This window comes from Tamandua tetradactyla, chromosome 20 (assembly GCF_023851605.1).
Source record: "Tamandua tetradactyla isolate mTamTet1 chromosome 20, mTamTet1.pri, whole genome shotgun sequence".
NCBI classification, from domain to species: Eukaryota; Metazoa; Chordata; class Mammalia; order Pilosa; family Myrmecophagidae; genus Tamandua; species Tamandua tetradactyla.
This window is the reverse complement of record NC_135346.1, coordinates 15495010-15520460: the sequence shown is the minus strand read 5'-3', so window position 1 is coordinate 15520460 and position 25451 is coordinate 15495010. Positions and strand designations below refer to the sequence as shown.

At 35.0% G+C, this 25451-nt stretch overlaps 1 protein-coding gene and 1 pseudogene across 4 annotated transcripts in view; both read right to left on the bottom strand.

Annotated features, from left to right (window-relative positions):
- Positions 1-1113: 1113 nt before the first annotated feature.
- On the bottom strand, positions 1114-2822 carry LOC143664990 (lysosomal dipeptide transporter MFSD1 pseudogene; annotated as a pseudogene).
- A 5047-nt stretch (positions 2823-7869) lies between these two features.
- Positions 7870-25451, bottom strand: part of SMAD5 (SMAD family member 5) — a 108562-nt gene continuing 90980 nt past the window's right edge. For all 4 annotated transcript variants that reach the window (XM_077138521.1, XM_077138520.1, XM_077138522.1 and 1 more), the window contains 3 exons: positions 14088-14309; positions 11711-11967; positions 7870-10325 (listed from right to left, as the gene is read on the bottom strand). In XM_077138521.1, coding sequence (XP_076994636.1) covers positions 10182-10325; positions 11711-11967; positions 14088-14309 — 623 coding nt within the window. In that variant the 3' untranslated portion in view covers positions 7870-10181. The remainder of the gene's footprint in view (positions 10326-11710; positions 11968-14087; positions 14310-25451) is intronic.

Genomic DNA, 25451 nt, shown 5'->3' with positions numbered 1-25451 from the left:
CACAGGAGTTGGGGAAGGATATTTTGGGGTATAGACCAGGGCTCTAATATCAAACTACTGTTTTTTTTAACATCCCTACTCTAGTGAAATAAAAAGCACACCTTTTCTGGCTATTTTCTCTTGTCAAATACATCATGGAAACCATGGCCGTTCCTTTCTCCGGGAAAATATTAAATGTCAACAGGCTAAAGCTTCACCTTGACTGTAAACTTGACTGTAGGTTCTCTCACTAACAATTCCAGGTACATGATAACTTTGGGGCAAAGGTCAAAAAGTTCTGAGTAAGAAGAGCTAACTTTTCTAATTTCTATTGAACTTTCTTTTCTTATAAAACAGAAAGAGATTTAAAGAGCTGAGCTAGAATCCATTCAACTAAGAATTGTCTTATTATATGATTTTAAAGTGAATTCTAGTATTTAAAATATCATATCTTGATTCAGTACTCTCATTCCACAAGTATTTGATAGACTACAAACTACCAATTTAGAGTAGGAACACAGGTCTGTCCTCATGGAGCTTACATTTTCATGAGATGAGACAGTCAATTAATAGGGTAAAAAAGTAAAGCATACTTTATGTTGGGTGGTGACAAATGCCTTTTTTTATATTCCTCCTTAGTTTTCATGATCTCATTTTCCTCTTTTTTTTCCTTTTGCAGTATTTTTATTTATCCATGTAGATATGCAATTATCATGATAATTTGTAGGATATTTTTTAATTATTAGATTTTAAGGAAAAAACTGTACAGAAAGTACAAAATTATGTCCCTAAGGAATTAGGGCCCTCAATATCTGAGTGTAAAGAATCTTGAAAGGGCCACTGCTCAGCAACATCACATAACTCAAGAATGTAGAATATAATGTTTTTTTGTGTGAATGTGAAGAATTCCCCCATAAAAAAGCTTTCACATATTCTTTATTATTATTATTCCCTATTATAAAAGGGAATGAAAGCTCAATGTCGCAGTTTATTCTATGTAACAGAACCCTACTACCCCAACAAAAGCCCCCTCCCCCTTTTTTTGCTTTAAAATAAAGGCCATATCCCTAACATACATGTGGTGAAAATTCTCTCAATGTAAGATGCAATATTTTCCATTATTTACTGCCCATACTAAAGAATCTACCTGGATATTCCAAAGCAATTTTCTAAACTCTTCATTGTTGATTAACACATTCTAAAACAGAATTCTTCAACAACTCCCAATTCAAAGGGAACAGACTAAAACAATCCTTACAAATATACTTTGCAAAAGGTATATTTAAAAGTTAAATATAGTAACTTTTCAGTCCGTTATTTTTCCCTAATGACTAAACTCTAAATTTAAAAATTGGAGATTTTCAAACAATGGCATTCAATCCACCTTATGACACTGTTCTCTAAACTTCTCATTCAGTATGAAAAAAACATGTTTTATTTCTTCCTTTTGCCTTGCAGAATAATTTAGGTTACCAGCTCGGGCACAATTCACCAAACACAGCAAGACCACAGATAAAAGTGACAGGGAAATACAGGCAATGAAAAAAACTTCTAAAAATAAATATCCCCGAGTATCCAACAGTATGCCGGCACTAATGAAAATAATCACCAGTCCAAGATTCTGGATGGACTGCATGAAGCCATACGAGTTCCCAGCTGATGTTCAGGAACTACGAATGCCACCATTGGCCACAGCGCACAGGCAAGCACTGAGTAGGAGACTCCTGTGAGGCACCCAGCAATCCAAGGGTTCCACAGAGTAAAGGCCAACATCAGGTGGGAAGCAAGGTTGGGTGCTACTGCACACAGAAGCCGGATGATGTTCTTTTTTGTTTTATCTACCAGGAGCCCAAATATTGGGGACATGGGAGCTGAAATGACATATACAACACTGTTAATCGCACTTGTCGCCTGGGAGGAAAACCCAAATTTCTCTGTAGAGAAACCTTTCCCCAGCCCAATAAAAGGGGCATAATAGCAGACACAGATGATACATATGAGCCAGAAGGGTAAGGAGAAGTCTTTCACATTCATCAGCTAGTAAGTCCCCTGTTTTCCCTTGTTCTTTATGAAGGATTCTTTCTGCTCTCTGATCTAAGGAAGCAAGGGCCAAGACAGAGATGAATGAAAGAATGCACATCATAACCCCTATCGTAAGTGTGACACCAAGAGTTGTGTGACCTGCAGAACCCAACAAAGCTTCAATCTTAGATTACAGGCATCCCATGAGGGTCATGTTTACTGTACTGCCAATTCTAACCCAGCTAAGTTGGAGTCCAAACACCAGGTTTAATTCTTTGCCTTTAAACCAACTCACAGCATGTGTTCTGAGCCACTGCTAAGGACTCCCCACCAATCCCAAACACAAACCTTTCAAATTCCATCAGCCAAAAAGCATTAAATATTCACCCAGAGGGGGAAAAAAAAAACCTGTCCAATGCAAACAAAGCAGCTGAAAATAATGGTGCCCCATCCGTTTAACCCAAGTCTGAAGGGTAGCAGGATTATCTCAGCAAAAGCAGCTGCTGAAGCCAAGGGGGGGCACATCAGCAACGCCAAGTCAGTGTGCCAGATGACTGGGGACACAGGGAGGTGGCAGAGTCCTGAGAGCCAGCAGCACCCATGCTTCCTCCTCCTCCTTCTCTTCTATTAGGTCCATGGGAGAAAAAGAAGTGAAGGCAGCAGCAACTATAGGAACCAGCAGGAAGCCGAGCTGCTAGAGCCCAATGAAGGCTACCTTCCTTCTTTCTTAAAGCCTTCCTAGATTAATCCAAATGGCTTTTTCTTGTCACTTCCACAACCTCATTAAAATCTACCATTCAACAAAATAAGAGATAGCTAAAAGAGGATGATGCCCTCTCAGGTATAGAGAATTCAAGAAATATTTTGCAACCAAACCTATTTTTCTGAGAACGTTTCAAAAAAAGGATTTATAGTTTCAACCACAATCAGCCAAATTTTTTACTAGGGAAAAGAATGATGTAGCGTGAATACTGGGACAGCTTAGAGGGGTACATGCATATACTTTTAGTGGTTAGGTGTTGATTTTGGGGTTTTAGATTTTTTTGTACTGTTAAAATTCTCAGCTTTTATTCTGATAAAAATATCACTTAAAATGAAACAGTGGGTGAGGTTTTTATTGCTTGGGGGAATGGATAACAGAACAGGACAAAGTATAATGAGTCTTTCAAAATTCTCTCCAAACACTATAAAAACTGCCCCGGGAAAAACACACACGTTCACTTGAAACAATATGGGTAAAGAAAGTCTTAACCACTCCCTTAAACCCCCCTAACCAACCTCCCATCCAAGATACCTTAAGATGGAGATGGTTAACCAACCTGCCAACAAAGATGATTCAGACCAAAAGAACACAGGATTTTTTTTTTTCTTTACAAAAGTCAGTTTATTAAGGTTAGGTTTAGAAATTCAACAAAAACTCACAATGATATATAAAATGTTAAATGGGGAAAGGGTTTTGATTTTTTTAACATTTGCTTTTTTCAACGTATACCACAGAACTCGAAGTACTTTCTTGTAAGGGTTGCTCTAGCCTGCAGAGTCTTCTTAGAAGAACTGATTAAAAAAGAGCCACATCAAAACTGCTGAATAGCATTAGCCATTGTCATGTCCAAGAGAAACTGAAGCAGATGTCACAATTGATCCCCTCATCACCTGAACTGTTAGTTATAACAATTTTAAAACTATGTTAAATTAGAGAGAGGCCAACACCTCTCCCTGTTCATTGAAGATTTCTGCCAGGAAAATATACTTCTAACAGGGGTGGGTATCTGGGAACTCTGTATTTTCTGCATGATCTTTCTGTAAACTTAAAACTTCCCTAACTTAAAAAAAGATGCCTTACTTCAAATAAAAAGGCTTATGAAGGAAATGATTTGCAAAAATACAGTATTTTGAGGAAGTCTTTTCTCTAAGGAGAAGAAAACCTTTTGTATGTATCATTATAGGTTGAAATATTCAGTTTTGTGTTTTTAGTTTTTTGTTTTTTTTAAAAACTTATTCTAGCCAGGGCACATGAAATTTTACCATCCCTTACTAATATCAGTTTGCACTTCATGTGTACACAACACCGAGGATGGGTGGTAAAAGTACACACCATGGTGGGGATAATAAAGCTAGTCTATGATCTAATTTTTAACAAAAGGTGGGGGAGGTGGGAAAAAAAGACAAAAGAAGGAAAAGAAAACAAGGCTATTGGGGGTTGTCATGTCCCCCCACAAGATATGGTCAAGTCCTAACCCAGTCCTGTTCCTGTGGGCGTGAACTCATTTGTAAATAAAAGCCAAACTGAATCAAGTTGGGTCTTAACCCAATATGACTGGAATCCTCATAATGCAAAGGAAATTTGGCCACAGAAGTACAAGCCAGTGGAAGAGACAGGAGGAGAAAGATTACCATGCCAGGGGGCATAAACTGAATCACTGTCAGAACTCTACAGGCTTCAGAGAAAGTATTGCCTACTGACACCTTGATTTTGGATTTCTAGCCTCCAAAACTGTGAGACAATAAATTCCTGTACTTTAAGCCAACCAGTCTGGTATGTGTTATAGCAGTCCTGGCAAACTAAGACAAAGGTTAATTCATGTAATGGATAACCAGGGGTTGATCTACCAAGGTCAAGCAGCTTCAGAAATAATTATTCTGAATCAAAGGACTAGAAAATATGTAAGAAGTAATAACATCAAAAACAACAAATATATGAGTTCTTATGTTCCAGACACTGTTCTAAGTACTTTATTTGTAATACCTTATTTAATTTTATCCACAATCCTTTAAAGTAAACTTCAAACAAATCAGGAAACTGAGGCACAGATGGTGAAGCAACTTGCCTAGTGTCACAGAGCTAAAGAAGCTATGAGGCCCAGTACTCAAATGCAGGCAGGCATGCTCCAGAGCCAGCTCTCCTATGAGCTATCCAGCTTTCCTGCCTCCCAATCATCCAGTTAAGCCCTCTCATTTATAAGATACTCACACTGAGAAGAGAATTTGGTGGTTAAGCTAAAATGCCAGGCTATAAACCCAAATCCCTCTATATACCAAAACAACAACAAAATCAACTTGCTTACAAAACAGAATTGGAAGTAAACTGATCATTTTGAACAAAACTAATGCTGAGTGGAAAAGCACAGTATATTCATTTTCTATCACCAAGGCCCAACACAGGTAATACAGCAGTTCACAGCAACTGATAAATCAAATCCCTTATATATAACTACACTCAATGAAACATGTTAAGTCAAAAGAGAGAACCAAGAAAAAAAGACACATTACAAAGGTTTCAAGGTTTATTAAAAGAAAGTATTAGCAAGCAATATGCAAAAACAGAGTTAAGAGTTATGGCTTTCAAAAGCACATTATAGCAAAAACTAATATATTTTTATAAGTATCAAAAAGACAACAGAATTGAAGTGTGTTGCTATAATTTCACTTTCTACAACATAAATGGGCAGATCAAGTACAAATAAGCAGACCTACAGTGCAGCCATTGGTTTGGTCTTTATCATCTGTATATGAAATATCATTTCAAAGAACATAGGCAGACATATACAAACATTCACTGTTTATGATTACAACCCTACACAATTTTAAAATAAGTGAATTTAAAAATGCAAATATACCAACCAAGTTAAAAAGAAAATCACTCGCCCAACCATTTTCTTCAGCGATCCCTAATTAAATCAAGCTATTTAATCAAAGACCTTATGAATAAATCAAAGCAACATCATCTCCAATGGTATTAGCAGGGGAAATTTGACCCTAAAAGATTTCTTCCTTCACAATGATCTTAGGATTCTTTGGCCTAACTGGAGTTTCATTATAGCTAGTACCAGCTAGTATTAAGAAGGCACTACCTGTTAATGGGGGAAAAAAATCTTCCCGTAAACAAAATTCTTTTGCTACAGACCTATTGTAACTGTTACTAACTTGAACTTTTATTTTTTAGAATCATCTTCAAATAAATCATGAAAGGATAATGGTTTATGATTTTTAATAATTTTAAAAACTGAATTATTTGATCCAATTATTTGTGAACCACACAAACCTTTTTCACATGAATGACAGAAGAATTCTGCTCCAGGACTAAATCTCTTCAACAAAACAATTTACCACTTGTTTTAAATCAATTCTTGCAGCAAATATTATAGTATGTACTTTTACTTAAAAATAAAATCGATCTGTGAAATCTTTCACTGGCATTGGTAAAACCATCCAATTTTATGGTGTTACTTCAGTTATAAAATAGTTACGTTTTAGAAGCTAGGTCTCAAGTGTCTACTACAAACAATCCGATATGTCAAAGGCTTGACAAATACATGTAATTAGAACATGTTAAACTGCAATCCAGTGAATTCCAAAGAATTATCCAAAGTTTCTAAGACATACAATTCTTTGTTTATGCAGAAGAAATACCTTGAATCCTCACTTTCCATACATGCAGCCTTTGTGAGAAAAATAACTCCAAAAATCCCACTGGTATTAGTGAGGAAAATGCTGCTGGGTTGGGGGAAACAGGCAACAAAACTGAAATTACTTCCAAAAAACTATCGCAGTTACAACCATCTTCTATAAACCACCAAATAGGACAACTCCCTCCCATAAAAATCACCAAACACTTCCAAAATAACCAGGCTATCTACTACCTCAAAATATCCTTACTTGTTTAGCTGATGGGTATAATGAAGACACATTTACATTTTTACCCAAGAGATTAAGTGAGGATTTAATAAATAAGACAAAGAAGGACCTAGACCCTCCTAAAAGTTAACAGATCCAAAATGTAAGTCATCACTGGAGGATGAATACAATAATTATTAAAAGAGTACTCCTTCCTCAGGAAGTACTAAAGACATTTATAAATGATTCCAAGTACAACACATGACTGCAAAAGTATAAAGAAATAGCTGTAAACTGAAGTATTAGTTACATGTTCTCTATAATAGAAGTATAGCACTTTAACAGGTACCATCAAACTTTAGAGTTTCTCTGCTATAGGTAGGATTTCATTTTTACGTAAATTTCCTCCACAGGTGCCCTCAGGTAACATATAAGGTTTTATAATGTGAGCTCCAGTTCTTATCTTGACAAGAGATTTTAGATCTGAATTATTTATCATTTTATATCCTAAAAGGATATCTTAATCTCAAACGTTATAAAAATATAAAATAGTTAGATGCTCTTTTTATACCAATAAGTGTGGCTTGTAGAACCAACTATCTACTACTCTTACTCTAGATTTCACCCCAGAAACCCAGACAATTCTATTACCAGTTTTCTTATATAGCAATAATGAAATGTGAAAAATGATTTCTATTCTCATGCATGTATTTGGCATTTCTGATTGATGTCCTTATCTTAAATTTCCTCTAAAGAAAAAGTATTCTTAGTTTCAGTATATCAATAACAAGCCTACTATTTTACATCCCAGAACTTGAGCCATGCAATACCAACCAGACCATAATACTTTTATCATGTAGACATTTTGGTCAAATCCACTGTGGAAATCCTTCTTTCTCCAAATAAACATCTTTTTGTTGCTTAAATTTACTAATGAGATTCACTTTGATCCTTTTCCTTTTTTTTGCATTTACCAAACTGGTTGCAATTTTATTATTCTCAGACTCTGTTTTTTCAGCTGGCATACAGAGTACATTCTATACAATGTGTTTATTCTAGTGATGTTGATATTTTCATAAATTTGATTATAAACCATTCTGGAGATTTTTTAAAAAACTAATTTTCTGAAATGGTTTCAGAGGTGCTTTCCTTTCATTGGCTAGCATGTTACTGAGTTTTTTTATCCTACTGGAAATTTTTATTTCCCATCCATGGATATACGGGCATCTTCAGGGACTGGATTACAAAAACAGCTGAAATGAACAAAGCTTTCATTTAAGATCCAGGGGTGTGGAAATGACAACTTTAAGGAAATACAACAGGCTTATACTTCTCCATGAAACACTTACAGGTTAATAGTTTCAGTACTGTCATTTGTGAAACACAATTCCCTAGAAAAAAACAAAGAAGAGGCTAACTACATAAAATCCTGCTAACTCTAAGGCTGTGATGTGAATATGGATTTCCAAATAGAGACAAGTTTTAATTAACTCAATCAAAAACATCAACAAAAGCAACTCAACAGTTTCCACCAGTATGAGTTCACTGAGATTGATTACATGTTAATCTGTCAATCAATGTGGGTGACTTTTTCTACCAACTTGTCCCAAATACTTTCCTATGAGACTGGTAGGTAAAAGGAATGATGAAAATAACCATGTTCTATTGCTAAGGAAATAATTCTTCTTCCATAAGGCAGACACAACTCTGGAAGATTGAGAATGCACGCCATGTAATACTTATGTTTAAGCCCCGGGTGACTGAATACATTCCTTTTACCCAACAAAGAACTGTGTGCCTAAATACATATGGTAATCTCAAAGAACTAAACCATCTATTGGCTACACTTTGTAAAAGCAATAAATAACGTCAGAGAAAACAAAAGGAATCATATTCTCCTTTCCTCAAAAGATGTACTTCTTTTCTCATAAAAGCAGAAAGGGCAAAGTCTAAAGTCAAACCAAACTAATATTTTAAACAAAAGAATGATGAATCTGTATACTTTCAAAAGGCATCAGAAAATAAAGCTTCTTCTGATAAAAAAAATCATATTTTTTTTCAAAAATAATTTCTTGGTTTTCATGCCATAATTAAGTGTCCCTCTGACTGCTCCCTAAAAAAAGTAGTTAAGAGTCTTCTATCCTTTAAGTCCTTTAGACTTTAAGCATCAATGATCAAATGGGTATTTCAGAGTTTTCATGTTTTTCCTGTCTCAGAATTGTGTTCTAACTAGCTTCAATGCAGGAATTAAAAAATGGAAAATGTCAGAGTGTACATGGTAACTGGGAGAATTTTAAAAACACCAACATCCACTGCTGATTTGTTTAAGTATCAGAGCTGTGGTCTCAACCTTGAGGCCCAACCGAAGAGCCTCCTATGGCTACAATGCACAGGTTCTTGCATGGGGAGATTGATGCACATAAAAGCATTAGGATTAAGTACATGTTTCTCAACATTAATAGCATCCATAAAATTGTGGGGAATTAAAATGTTGGAGCTACAGAATAATATAATCTAAGCTGAAAATAAAAAAAAGGTAGAAAAAGCATAACTTCCTACAACTGGTAATCTCTAAATTGCAGTGCTTAACACAAAAGGGGTATAAAGGAGATAAGGACAAGCATTTAAATCCAAGTCACTTGAGTGTATTTCACCAAAAGGTTACACTAAAAACTGTCACCCACAAAAGTGCAAAATAAAAGGTTAATGCATGTCAAAATTAGAGTTCTTGCAACAATGACCCAAAACAGCAAACACAGCTGAACGAGGCCATGCATACACTGTCACTAGGTATAAAGTAGTCCTTATGACAGAATTTGAATAAATGACATATAATGGAGATCAGATATTTGCAATAATTTTTTAAAAGAAATGTTTTATAAAAGATATACTGAAGGAAGTCACATTATACTGACAAACATTTAGCTGTATTAAATGTAAATTTTAACGATGTTATCTAGAAAAGTATCACTTTGCTTTTACTGAATACTACTTGCTAGGGCAGCGCATAGTGTTCTTTAAAATAAAGTATTTTTATAGTTTCTTTAAGCCCCTATCATATGCTTTTTCAAAACAATGAATGAAACTTTTTTAAAGTTGGTGGGACAAAGAAACTGATACAAGTATATAGTGTGTGGAGGATCAAGAATAGGAGGAAGACTTACTTTTGATTGTAATACCCTCTTTTTAACGATTAAAATTTTCCACCATGTGGTGTATTACTTAAAAAAAAAAAAACTAACAAATAAGTATTGGGACAATAAGATAAAAGCACATTCGTTCCAGTTTAAGATCAATGCCAAATTCTGAACTGGGGCATACTCATAATACTTAACTCGGCCATCTTTCATGACACTTTTTTTTTGCCGTGACACTTTTGAGAGTTAATCACATGAATATGAACAAAAGCAAATGTAGAACAAAATACAAATGTATTGGTCATAATTATATAGAAAAAAAAAGCTGTAATATCTGTTTTCCATGTAATCTCACAGTATCTGTACTGAAAGTTTCTCTAAAATTAAAACAAGTCCACTAATATTTTAAATGTAAAGAGTACTTCTGCACTAGGAAACAGAAGATATGGGGTTCAAAGGTGAGCCCATCTGAGTGAGGACTTTATCCAACCACTGAAGAGGCCCATGAAGATGAATCTCAATCCAACATGGGGTGCTGGTAACATCCTGCCGGTGATATTCTGCTCCCCAGCCCTGTGAAAACGAATAGATATCATAGCAAATATTTCTTCAAATGTCAACCAGTCTAAATGAAGTTCACCACAATAATAACAGAATGACAGTTCAATAGTAGAAGTATACAGAATATACTTAAAGAAATTATCACAAAATCAACCTTATCTTTCACTGTGGAATTAAAAGCTACATAATATTGAAAGCTACACAAGCTACAATATTGAAAGCTATAATTTTTTTAAGTAACATACATTCCTTTAACAGAAATCCTTGGGGCCACGTGTTTCAGAATTCAATTGATTTTTAGATTTTAGAAAGGTAATACAGTGCAATAGCTCATAATTAAAACAACAATGTTTCTGCAGTGAAATATACTCTTACTTAATGGCATAAATAAAACCATAAATAGCCCCATGTAAGTTCAGGTCAGATTTTGTCTGGTTTGCAGGGTTTGTTTTTTGTTTTGGAATAGGAGATAAGGCATTATATATATAATCAGGTGAATGCACATAATTTAATGTGGCAATTACATATCAATTCTCCATTAAGATGGAAAATCACTGGGATGAAATGAGCTGAGAAACACTTTAGACTAAAAACCCAGACAAAAATTTAAATATAATTTTTTTTTACTCTTTTTGCCTGGACCTCTGCTTTAATGCTTATTCCTGGTCCAGGAAATATGGGGTAGGGCTGAGGGACTATAGATTAAATATGCAAAAGTCGCACTTCTATAGAATTCAGGGGATGCTTCAGGACAACTGGTAAACTGATACATACGAGAGATTTCCATCAAAGGAATGAGGCAACACTGGAGGGTAAGACTGAACACCAAAAAGAAATAAACCACAGCACTGGACACTTTATCTTCTTTGGCTAAATCCTTAAGGGCATGTCAATTCAGTATAAGTTGCTTTAATATATCACTAAAATTCTTTCCCAATCTTGCTCATGAACCATCATTTTTAAAACCAGGCCAAGAGAGCAAATAATTAATCTGAAAACTTCTTTGAACTTCGCAAATCCTTAAAAACATCATAGCTTAGATACAAGTAATTTTAGCACTCAAAAGAATTCTGTAAATCACTCTAATGGGATATAACAACAATTAAAACCGTTGAGGCTAAGGAACCAAAAAGAAACTTTAATGTTACATGCTTTCCAGCACTTTAGTCTTTAACCAAAATTCTTAATCAACTTAGCCCCTACTCAATATCAATATCATGCATTTATAATGTCTGGATAAAATCTACCATGTGGTAAAAGTTATAAATTCAAGAATTTTTACCAAAAGTAAATATCACCTTTCATTTAACAAAGGATCCTTTAAAGAATATAACCTGCCGAAATAAAATATGCATAGTTACAGTGATTCAAATTGTTACAGGTGAGAACCCACTCACCTTGACAAAACTCATTCGAATAGTACACATTTTGGTGAGCTCATATACAGCCTCAAACCCATGGTTGACAGACTGAGCCAGAAGCTGAGCAAACTCCTGATTGTTAAAAATTTTGAGGCTGCAGCTGCTGGGAATCTTACAGACTGTAGTGGGATGAAAGCCATGATGAAAGTTGCAGTTCCTACTCTGTACAAATATACTGCTGTCACTGAGGCACTCCGCATATACCTCCCCACCGACATAGTACAGATGGACACCTTAAAAAGATAGACGACATGAAAATCAGCTTAACAAAGCACTATAAGGAAATCAAAGAGGTGCATGAGGTACAACTAAGAATACCCACTAATCCATAGCAAACTCCAGTCTTTAGATAGAAGCTGCCACTAGATGGCCTTCTGCAGTCAACTACAAGAAGAAGTTAATGTCTGCCTAGCTCTAAAACAGTCTCAAATAACAAACAGATGTCTCAAATTGGCAAATTAGGTTATCCGTTCTTAGGATTTTCCTTTTGCAATAACCATGCAAATTCTCTATGAGAGAAAGCGCTGGGGGGAAAAAAGCACCTTAAGGTGAGTCCTTTCAAAGGAATGCTTGGTGCCATCAACTATCATAAAGAGTTTGGCAAAAAGCTCCAGATTCTCTTTTCGCTAACAGAGAGGACAACAGCAGCATTTTTTAAAAAAACCCTAAGTTATATATGGAGTTTTAGGTAACAGAAGGAGCTTTTAAATGCACTTATTTTACTTTTCTTTAACTATTTTCTTTTTAGTATTTAAAAATAATGAATTACAAACACAATCTCAATGTTAAAAATTCAAATTATATAGATGATGTGAACATCATCTACAATTTTCCCAACATACTCGCTCTCCCCCTCAAATTCTTTTTGAAAAAGGAAGTACCTCAGTTTGGTATGTACTCTTTCAAACCTTTAAATATACATTTAACTACATATATATGTTCCTACATATTTTTGTATGGTTTTGTGTGTTGCGGGACGTGTTTGTTTTGTTTTGTTTAACATAAATGGTATCATATTCTATTAATCAGAAACTTGCTCTTTTAACTTAACAACATATCTTGGAGATTTTACAATGTTCCAAAACAGAGATCTATCACTGTATATGTACATATTCTAAATGATGTACATAATTCTAGAATGAATATAACAATTTATTTAAGATTCTACAAAGAACATTACATTGTTCCCCACTTTTCACTACTGCAAAGTGCTACAAAGAACATCCATGTAAATACGTAACACTGTGCACATGTGTGTTACAGACCTATGTCAGCCTGTGATATTAAAAAATGCATTTTGTTGCTACACAAACAAAAATTACCCATGGAGGAAAGGGTCCAAGAACTGGATACTGGGGAAAAAAGGAAAATCGTTTCTAAAACTTATGAATTCACCAAACAGACAGATGTCCCTTACTCTAGTGCAGTGGAGAAAATGCACAGGACTGAGACTTTTCACCTAAAAAATCATAGTAAATTGGTGGTTAAGTCAAAGAGAAGAAAATCTTTGTTTTTAACTTATTTTTGGCCATAGCGTTTTTCTATATCTCTTCTATAAGAAATTCCATCACAATTATAGCTATTTACCCTTTATTCTTAATTTCTACTAAGACTCTCAGGACAAAAAAGCAAAAAAGCAAGTGGTAAAAACAAAACTTAAGAGACAACGGATACTCTCAACCCGAGATCAATTTCCTTTCTGACTACTTTGCGACTTTGACATTTCATTGCTGTGTGAAAAGTTCCTTGTTTGCTGTGACAGCTATCTCAAAGAATGAATAATAAATAAAATCTTGTTACCTGAATTTAAAAGGGGGTAGGGATGATGGTGAAGCTATTGAAGACTATGTCATTCAAACTGGATTTCCTAGCTGCAACTCTGCTCCTTCAACATACAGAAACTTAAAAGTCATCTTAACCCAAACTATTCTATAAATACCATAATAAGATAGTTCTAATCCTTCACCAGCATTCATTCATTCCACAAATATATATTGTACATTTGCTATAAGCCAGGCATTTTTCTCGCTGCTGAGGATGCAGTTGTTAGTGAGGCAAATTCCCATTCTTATGAAAACTTATATTCCAGTCAGGGAAATACTCTAAAATCAAACAAAGCAGTAACATGATTTCAGATCCTAAGTAATACGGAGAAAAACTAAAGTAGGAGAAGGAAAAGGGGGGGTGACTGTCTCTTTACTTGATTACTATATTCCTCAATTTCTGTACCTTGAGGGCAGAGATCACCCCTTCACCTTCCTTGGAAGCATCTAGTACCTAACACAATGCATGGTACACAGCAAGTCTGATAAACAACTGAATTCAGTATAGTGTAAGGAAATAGCAAGACTACCTTTTCCAATATGTCGCCTAGTGTTTTCAATTGTCGAATTACGATTAACATTTGACAACAACCCCAAGCAGAATCTACTTCTGTTATTTGAAGGATCTGTGAATCCATCTACTAACACACTCGTAGAAGATGCATGAAAAGCTTCCCCAACACGATTGTTTAATTCATAGTAGACAATCGAACACCAATGTTTGGGTTCTTCATAGGCAACAGGCTGAACATCTGTGAACAGACAGATGAAACAGAAAAAGTTCAATGAATGATTATCAGACTCTTTGAATCTTTCACTTAAATCTTACAGTCCTTTCTGGCTTTGAGTCTGTATCCAAAAGCAGACACCAGAAATAGCCTTGAATATGTCAATTCAAAAAATTCTAGGAACATAAAGATAGGCAACATTACATTTTAGATAGTTTTTACAACAAAATCTAAAACCACTGTTACAGCAATCTGAAATAATTTACTATACAATAACTACACAACTATTCTAAAAAAGAAAAAAATGAACTAAAAAACTAAATGAACACTATCTTTAGATAAAAGGTGGTACACATTTAAATGTTAAGTGCCAAAACTGTCTTATGGAACAGGTTTAAACATAATATAAAATACTGGTCAAACTCTCATTACGGTAAAACTCCATAATCCATAATGGACACAGTAAATGGGAGGGGAATATGGAAGTTTTTAATCTAGTTCTAGTAAACTGCCTTTCCCAGAGCTGAAATCAGGCAAAATTTCTTTCAAGAAAAGACAGGGATCAAAAATGTCAGAGAATTCAACATAATCGAAGTGGAGGGAAAACTACCTAATTCATTCTATGAAGCCAACATCACCCTCATACCAAAACCAGGCAAAGATATTACAAAAAAAGAAAACTACAGACCAATCTCTCTAATGAATACAGATGCAAAAATCCTCAATAAAATTCTAGCAAATCGTATCCAACAACACATTAAAAGAATTATACATCATGACCAAGTAGGATTCATCCCAGGTATGCAAGGATGGTTCAACATAAGAAAAGCAATTAATGTAATACACCATATCAACAAATCAAAGCAGAAAAATCACATGATCATCTCAATTGATGCAGAGAAGGCATTTGACAAGATTCAACATCCTTTCCTGCTGAAAACACTTCAAAAGATAGGAATACAAGGGAACTTCCTTAAAATGATAGAGGGAATATATGAAAAACCCACAGCTAATATCATCCTCAGTGGGGAAAAATTGAAAACTTTCCCCCTAAGATCAGGAACAAGACAAGGATGTCCACTATCACCACTATTATTCAACATTGTGTTGGAAGTTCTAGCCAGAGCAATTAGGCAAGAAAAAGAAATACAAGGCATCAAAATTGGAAAGGAAGAAGTAAAACTATCACTGTTTGCAGACGATATGATACTATATGTAGAAAACCCAGAAAAATCCACAACAAAATTACTAGAGCTAATAAATGAGTACAGCAAAGTAGCAGGCTACAAGATCAACATTCAAAAATCTGTAGCTTTTCTATACACTAGTAATGAACAAGCGGAGGGGGAAATCAAGAAACGAATCCCATTTACAATCACAACTAAAAGAATAAAATACCTAGGAATAAATTTAACCAAAGAGACAAAAAACCTATATAAAGAAAACTACAAAAAACTGTTAAAAGAAATCACAGAAGACCTAAATAGATGGAAGGGCATACCGTGTTCATGGATTGGAAGACTAAATATAGTTAAGATGTCAATCCTACCTAAATTGATTTACAGATTCAATGCAATACCAATCAAAATCCCAACAACTTATTTTTCAGAAATAGAAAAACCAATAAACAAATTTATCTGGAAGGGCAGGGTACCCCGAATTGCTAAAAACATCTTGAGGAAAAAAAACGAAGCTGGAGGTCTCGCGCTGCCTGACTTTAAGGCATATTATGAAGCCACAGTGGTCAAAACAGCATGGTATTGGCATAAAGATAGATATATCGACCAATGGAATCGAATAGAGTGCTCAGATATAGACCCTCTCATCTATGGACATTTGATCTTTGATAAGGCAGTCAAGCCAACTCACCTGGGACAGAACAGTCTCTTCAATAAATGGTGCCTAGAGAACTGGATATCCATATGCAAAAGAATGAAAGAAGACCCATCTCTCACACCCTATACAAAAGTTAACTCAAAATGGATCAAAGATCTAAACATTAGGTCTAAGACCATAAAACAGTTAGAGGAAAATGTTGGGAGATATCTTATGGATCTTACAACTGGAGGTGGTTTTATGGACCTTAAACCTAAAGCAAGAACACTGAAGAAGGAAATAAATAAATGGGAGCTCCTCAAAATTAAACACTTTTGTGCATCAGAGAACTTCATCAAGAAAGTAGAAAGACAGCCTACACAATGGGAGACAATATTTGGAAACGACATATCAGATAAAGGTCTAGTATCCAGAATTTATAAAGAGATTATTCAACTCAACAACAAAAAGACAGCCAACCCAATTACAAAATGGGAAAAAGACTTAAACAGACACCTACCAGAAGAAGAAATACGGATGGCCAAGAGGCACATGAAGAGATGCTCAATGTCCCTGGCCATTAGAGAATTGCAAATCAAAACCACAATGAGATATCTCACACCCACCAGAATGGCCATTATCAACAAAACAGAAAATGACAAGTGCTGGAGAGGATGCGGAGAAAGAGGCACACTTATCCACTGTTGGTGGGAATGTCAAAGGGTGCAACCACTGTGGAAGGCAGTTTGGCGGTTCCTCAAAAAGCTGAATATAGAATTGCCATACGACCCAGCAATACCATTGCTAGGTATCTACTCAAAGGACTTAAGGGCAAAGACACAAACGGACATTTGCACACCAATGTTTATAGCAGCGTTATTTACAATTGCAAAGAGATGGAAACAGCCAAAATCTCCATCAACAGAAGAGTGGCTAAACAAACTGTGGTATATACATACGATGGAATATTATGCAGCTTTAAGACAAGATAAACTTATGAACCATGTAATAACATGGATGGACCTAGAGAATATTATGCTGAGTGAATCCAGCCAAAAATTAAAGGACAAATACTGTATGGTCCCACTGATGTGAACGGACATTCGAGAATAAACTTGAAATATGTCATTGGTAACAGAGTTCAGCAGGAGTTAGAAACAGGGTAAGACAATGGGTAATTGAAGCTGAAGGGATACAGACTGTGCAACAGGACTAGATACAAAAACTCAAAAATGGACAGCACAATAATACCTAATTGTAAAGTAATCATGTTAAAATACTGAATGAAGCTGCATCTGAGCTATAGGGTTTTTTTTGTTTTTGTTTGCTTGTTGGTTTGTTTGTTGTTGTTGTTTTTTACTATTACTACTACTTTTATTTCTTTTCTTTATATTAACATTTTATATCTTTTTCTGTTGTGTTGCTAGTTCCTCTAAACCGATGCAAATGTACTAAGAAACAATGATCATGCATCTATGTGATGATGTTAAGAATTACTGAGTGCATATGTAGAATGGTATGATTTCTAAATGTTGTGTTAATTTCTTTTTTTTTTCTTTCCGTTAATAAAAAAATAAAAATAAATAAAAAAAAAATGTCAGAGAACAACTTGGTAGTTTTCCACAGACTGTGGAAAGTGGTTAATTTTTTTCTTTTATTAGAGAAGTTGTTAATTTTCACAAAAATCATGCAGGAAGTACAGTTCCCATATACATCCTCTCACATGCAGTTTTCCTTATTAGTAATACTTTGAGTTGGTGTGGTAATTTTTGTTACAACTGAAGAAATAATATTATTATAATTAAACTATTAACCATATTTCATAGCCTACATTAAGATTCACTGTGCTGTACAGTTCTATGGCTTTTTAAAATTTTTATTCTGGTAACATATGTAAAGCAAAATTTCCCATTTTAGCCACTTTCAAACATACACTTCAGTGGTGTTAAACTAATTCACAATGTTGTGCTATCATCATCACCATCCACTACCAAAACTTTGCCATTACCCCAAACAGAAACTCTGTATCAATTAAACATTAACTCTCCATTCCCCACCATTTCTCTGACCCCTGGTAACCTGTATTCTAATTTCTGATTCTATGAATTTGCATATTCTAATATTTCATATCTGAAATCATATATATTTGTCTTTTTGTGTCTGGCTTATTTACTTAACATGACTGTCTAAAAGGCTGATCCATGTTGCTGCATGTATCAGAACATTTCTTTTTACAGCTAAATAATGTTCCATTGGCTATGCATATTCCACATTTTGTTCGTCTATTCATCAGTTGATGAACACCTGGGTGGCTTCCATCTTTTGGCAACTGTGAATAATGCCACTACGAACATTGGTGTGCAAATATTTGCTTGAGTGCCTTCTTTCAATTCTTCTGGGAAGCATCACCCTGATACCAAAGCCAAATAACAATACCACAAGAAAAGAAAATTACAGACCAATATCACATAGGAATATAGAAACAAAAATCCTCAACAACATAACAGAAACTGAATCCAACAGCATATTAAAAGAATCATATACCGTGAATAAGAAGAATTTATCCAGATATGCAAGGGTGGTTCAACATAAGAAAATCAATGTAAACATCACATTAATAGAAGAAAAGGAAACATACATCATCATCTCAATTGATACAGAAAGCCATTTGACAAAATCCAGTACCCCTTCTTGATAAAAACACGCAGAAACTAGGAATAAAGGAAGCTTCCTCAAGATAAAGGACATATATGAAACATGGGTCTGTCCTCCCCGCTACGTAGGACATGACTCCCAAGGGTGTAAATCTCCCTGGCAACATGGGACTGAGAAGGCCTTCTTGACCAAAAGGGAAGAGAGAAGACAAAATAAAGTCTCAGTGGCTGAGGGATTTCAAACAAAGTTGAGAGGATATCCTGGAGATTATTCTTATGCAATATACAGATACCGTTTTTAGTTTATGGTATATTGGGGTGGCTAGAGGGAAATACCTGAAATTGTTTTGTATTTCAGCAGCCTTGATTCTTGAAGATAATTAATTGTACAAATATATAGGTTTTACAATGTGTTTGTGTGATCGTGAAAGCCTTGTGTCTGATACTTCCTTTATCCAGACAATGGACAGATTTTTAAATAAGGACCAAAAATAAATAAATAATGGGGGGGCCAGCAGTAAAAAAGATTGGATAGAGTGCAATACTAGTGGTCAATGAGATGTATGGGTTTTTTCTTTTTATTTTTCTGGAGTGACGCAAATGTTCTGAAAATGATCATGATGATGAATACCTAACTATGCGATGATATTGTAGAGCCACTGACTATACTTTGGATGGACTGTATGGTACGTGAAGATTTCTCAATAAAAGTATTTTTTTTAAAAATCTATGGCTAACATCAAACTCAATGGTAAAGACTAGAACTTTCCCTCTTAGATCAGGAACAAGACAAGGATGCCTACTGTCACCAGTTTTATTTACCACTGTACTGGAAGTTCTAGCCAGATAAATTAGGTAAGAAAAAGAAATAAAAGACATCCAAACTGGAAAGGAAGAAGTAAGATCTTCCCTATTTGCAGAGATGACGTGATCCTATATAGAGAAAATCTTGAGAACTCCACACAAAAACTACTAGAGCTAATAAATGAATTTAGCAACATGGCAGTATGTAAGATCAACACACAAAAATCAACAGTGGAAAGGTGGGGTGGGAAAAAAAAAATCAGTTGTGTTTCTATATACTAGTAATGAACAACCTGAAAAGGCAATGAAGACATTCTATTAATAATAGCAACTAAAATAATCAAATATCTAGGAATAAATTTAACCAAAGATATAAAGGACTTATACATGGAAAGTTACAAAACAATACTGAAAGAAATTGAGGTCCTAAATAAATGGAAGGACACTCTGTTTATGTACTGAAAGACTAAATACTGTTAAGATGTCAATTCTACCCACAGTGATTTATAGATTCAGTACAATCCCAATTTAAAACTCCAAGAGTCTTCTTTGCAGAAACGGTAAAGCTAATCATCCAGTTTATATGGAAGGGCAATGGCCTAAATAACCAAAATAACCTTGAAAAAGAAGAATGAATGAAGTTGGAGGGGAGGATTCATACTTCCAGATTTTAAGACTTATTTTAAAACTACAGTAATCAAAACAGCATGGTACCAGCACAAGACCAGACATATAGTCCAATGGAACAGAATCGAGAGCTGTAGAATAAACTATCCCATCTATTATCAACTGATTTTTTACAAAGACACCAAGTCCATTTAATGGGGAACTATTAGTTTCTACAACAAATAGTGCTGGGAAAATTTACCATCCATACGCAAAAGAATGAAAGTAGACCACAACCTCATACCATATACAAAATATAACTCAAAATAGATAAAGACCTAAATATAAGAAACAAAGTTATAAAACTAGAAGGAAACATCTTCACGACTGCATCACACCATGGTGTCTTGGGCCATAAACGCACAAGCAACAAAAGAAACAAACAGATAAATGGACATCATCAAAATTAAAAATTTTCACGCATCAAAGACCTTTACTATGAAAGTATAAAGACAACCTACCAAACAGAAGCAAATATTTGGAAATCGTGTGCTAGGTTCCGGTGTCAGCTTGGCCAGGTGATGGTGCCCAGTGATCTGGTCAGGCAAGCAATGGCTTAACAGTTACTGCAAGGATATTTCATGGTTGGTTGATAAACCAGAAGGCTGGTATTAAATCATCAGTCAGGTGATTGCATCTGTGGCTAATTACATTTATAATCAACTATGGGTGTGTCTTCCACAAGGAGAGAATCCAATCAGTTGAAGACTTTTAAGGGAGGAAGAATTTTCACTTTTTCTTCAGCCAGCCTCCCCTGTGGAATTCATCAAGGTCTTTCATCGGAGTGTCAACCTCGTGGTCTGCCCTACAGATTTTGGAGTCATGCATCCCTACGGTTGTGTGAAACACTTATTTATAAATCTCATATTTACAGATATCCCCTGTTGGTTCTGTTTCTCTAGAGAACTCTAATACACCATGCATCTGATAAGGGCTTAATACCAAGAATATATTAAGAAATCCTACAATCAGCAAAAAGATGGGTGAAAAAAATGGGTGAAAGACTTGAGTAGGCATTTTTTCAAAGTAGATATACAAATGGCTAAAAAGCACATGAAACATGCTCAACATCATTAACCATTAACAAAATGCACCCAAACCACAATGAGATACTAATTCACACCCACTAGGATGGCTACTATTTAAAACAAACAAACAAAAAACAGAAAATAGCAAGTGTTGGGAAGGATGTGGAGAACTAGGAACACTGGTCAATTGTTGGCGGGAATGTAAAATGTTGTATCTGCTGTGGAAAACAGTTTGGCAAGTCCTCAAAAAGTTAAATATAAAATTACCAAGTGGTCATGTGCTTAGCTTCCCAGCTGCTTAAACAACTACCATACAATGGGTCGGCTTAACAACCGGAATTTATTGGCTCACAGTTCCATGGGCTAGAAGGCTTGTTTCCTCCTCAGGTTGGTATCTTCTGGCTAGTTGGCAATCTTTGGGGTTCCTTGGCTTTTCAGTCACATGGCAACACATGTAGCAACATCTTTTCCTTTCATGTCCAGGTTCCTTTTACTTCAGCTTCTGGCTGCTCCATTGATCCCCCACCTTTGTCCAATTTCCTTTGCTTAAGAGGAATTGGATTAAGGCCCACCTTCAATCAGTTTGGGCACATCTTACCTAATAATATCTTTGAAGGTTCTAATTACAGATGGGTTCACATGTACATACACTTTAAATTGAGAAACACAAATAGGGTGAAAGTAAAAGGATGGAAAAAGATATGCCATGTAAACAGTAACCACAAGACAGCTAGAATAGCTATTCTAACTCATGCAAAATGTGCTGTAAGACCAAAAAAAAATATTACTAGAGACGAAGAGGAATATTTTTCATAGTGATAAAAGGTAAACCCACCAGGAAGACATAACCATTATAAATATATACACACAACAGTCCCAAAATATAGGAAGCACAAACTGACAGCAGTGAAAGGAGAATTAAACTATGAAATTATAGTTGGGAACTTTAATACCTTGCTCTCAGTAATTAGTAGAATAATTACAAAGAAAATCAGCAAGGGTAAAGAAGAACACTATCAATCAACTTGATCTGAAATCTGTAGGGCACTCCATCCAGCAACACGAGACTGACTAATCTTTTCAAGTACACGTGAAACATTCTCTAGTATAGATCATAAGGTATGCCAGGGGTTGGCACATTTTTTCTGCAAACCAAATCCAGTAACATAAGAAAGATAATTTTATATCATACCCAAATGGGATTTATCCCAGAAATAAAAATATTTTAGGTTTTGCAGGCTACACATAATCTCCCTTGCATATTCTTCTACATTATTAAAAGGTTTTTGTTCTTGTTTTTGGGTATGCATGGCCGAGGAATCAAACCCGCGTCTCCCGCATGAAAGGAGAGCATTCTACCACTGAACCACCCATGCACCCTATTAAAAGGTTTTCAATAACATAGAATATGTATGTGTATTTAAAAATGTTCATTATTAAAAGGTTTTTTGGAGAAAAAATGTTTTAATAATGTAAAAGCCATTTTTAGTACACAGGCTATACAAAAACTTGGCATAAAACATGTCTCAATAAATTTGAAAGAACTGAAATCACAAAAAGTATGTTCACTGACCACAATGGAATTAAATGAGAAATCAACAACAGAAGTAAATTCTGGAAATCCCCAAATACTTGGAAATTGATCAACATGCTACTAAATAACCCAAGAGGATATCAGAGGAAAAATTTATAACTATTTTGAACTGAATAAAAATAAAACACAACATATCAAAATGTATGGGATGCAATTAAAGCCAATCTTAAAGGGAAATTAATGGTTTTAAATATCTATGTTAAAAAAAAGAAACATTTTAAATCAATAACCTAAGATTTTTTCTTCTTAAGAAACAATAGAGCAAGCTAAAGCCAAAGCAAGCAAAATAAAGGAAACGTTAGAGATTAGAGGGGAAATCAATGAAAGGGAAAAGAGAAAAAGACTAATAGAGAAAAATCTATTTAACCAAACTGATTAACAAAATTGACAAAAAGAAAAACAGAAACAAGACCAAATTATGAAAACCAGGAATGAAGAACACTATCAAACCTACAGAAATCAAAAGGACGTATGAAAAACTTTATGCCAACAAAGTAGATAATTTAGATGAAATGGACAATCTCCTAGGACACAAATTACTAAAACTGGCTCAAGAAACAGAAAATCTGAATAAAACCATAACAAGTAAAGAAACTGAGTCAGTAATTAAATCTTCCCACACAGTATAGCCTAAGCCAAGAGGCCTTCACTGGCAAATTCTATCAAATATTAAAGAAAAAACAATACCAATACTTCAAAATCTTTCCAAAAATAGGAAGGACACCTCCCAAATCATTCCAGCAAGACGTTATTTTCTCATACTAATTCCAAACACAGACATCACAAGAAAACTACAAACCAATATCCCTCAGGAATATACAAGCAAAAATAGTCAACAAAATACGAGCAAACCAAATCTAGCAATATATCAAAAGAATTACACAACATGACTGTTGTATAATAAATAAGTTGGCTGGTCTTTGTCCCTGGTTTCTAGAAGATACCCTCTAAAACTTCAAACTTTCTCATGACAGGAATGTTATTTGTTATTCATGGCGGGCAAGGACAATACATGATGGCTTATGCTAAGGAAATGACTCAGAGTGAGGCCACTCACATTAGTAGTCTAGTTGGCCATACCAGAAAAAAGAACCATGTGATTAAGGGGTTAGACCTGTAAACCATGTCATATCAGCCTTGGCTCCAGGAAGAGTAAGGGTGTTGGAGATTGATTCCAATCACGTAGGCACTGATCCAATCAGTCATGCATATGCAATAAAATCCCAATAAAAACCAAAGCTCATGGTGTACCTTCCTGACTGGTAACTTAATATATGTGCCAGAAGGGTAAGGTAAAGGACGTAGAAGCTTAGGGTGGGACTCTCCCAGACCTCACCCAATGTGTCTCTTCTTTTGGCTTCATTTTATTTGTATCTTTTTTTTGCTATAATAAAACTGTAGCTGTGAGGAGAGTACCTTCCTGAAGTCTGAGTCATTCTAGAGGAACCCCTTAACGTGCAGCTGGTATGTGAAGTAAGAGCAGTCTTGGGACTATGCCCTTAACCAAGATAGTCTGACCTAACTCCAGGGAGTTAAGAGTCAGAATTGTATTGTAGTTAGTATCAGAATTTATTGCAGTGATTAAGTGGGATTTACCCCAGGAATGCAAGACTGGTTTAATATCAGAAAATCAATTTATGTAATACACTAGAGGGGGAAAAGAACAAAAATCACATAATCATCTCAACTGATGCAGAAAAAACATTTGATAAAATCTAGCATCTATTCATTATAAAAATTCTCAACTAACTAGGAGTATAAGGGAACTAACTAGTACCTTATTGAATAGAACCTCTAGTACAACTTGAATAGAAGTGGTAAGAGCCATTTCTATTCTATTTTCTCCAACCTTTGGGAGAAAGCAATTCAGTCTAATCATTTAGTATGATGATGGCTGCAGATTTTTTCATAGCTGCCCTTTAACAATAAAGGAGAGAGAGAATGAAAGGCACCTAGACTGGAAAGGAAGAAATTAAACTGTTTTTACTCACAGACTACATTAGCCTATACATAGAAAATCCTAAAGAATCCAAACATACACAAACACACAAAACCTAGAAATAATACTAGAACTAATCAGCGATGTCAGAGGGTTATAAGATAAATGTACAAAAATCAATTGTGTTTCTATACATTCACAAAGAACAAATCAAAAATGAAATTAGAGTTCAATGAGGTCTTTATAAAAATCGAAGCAGGTCAGATGTTCCTCATAGAACAATTAGGCAAGAAAAAGAAATAAAAGGCATCCAAACTGGAAAGGAAGAAGTAAACTGTCTCTATTTGTAGATGACATGATCCCATATTTGGAAAATCCTGAAAAAAATGACAAGCACTACTTGAGCTAATAAACTGAGTTCAGCAAAGTGGCGGTATACAAGATCAACACACAAAAATCAGTGGTGTTTCTATACACTAGAAATGAGCTATCCAAGGAGGTAATCAAGAAAAAAATTTCCATTTACAATAGCAACTAAAAGAATCAAATATCTAGGAATAAACCTAACCAAGAATATAAAGATAAAGGACTCGTACAAAAAAACTACAAAACATTTCTAAAAGAAATCAAAGAAGACTTAAATAAATGGAAAAACAGTCTGTGTTC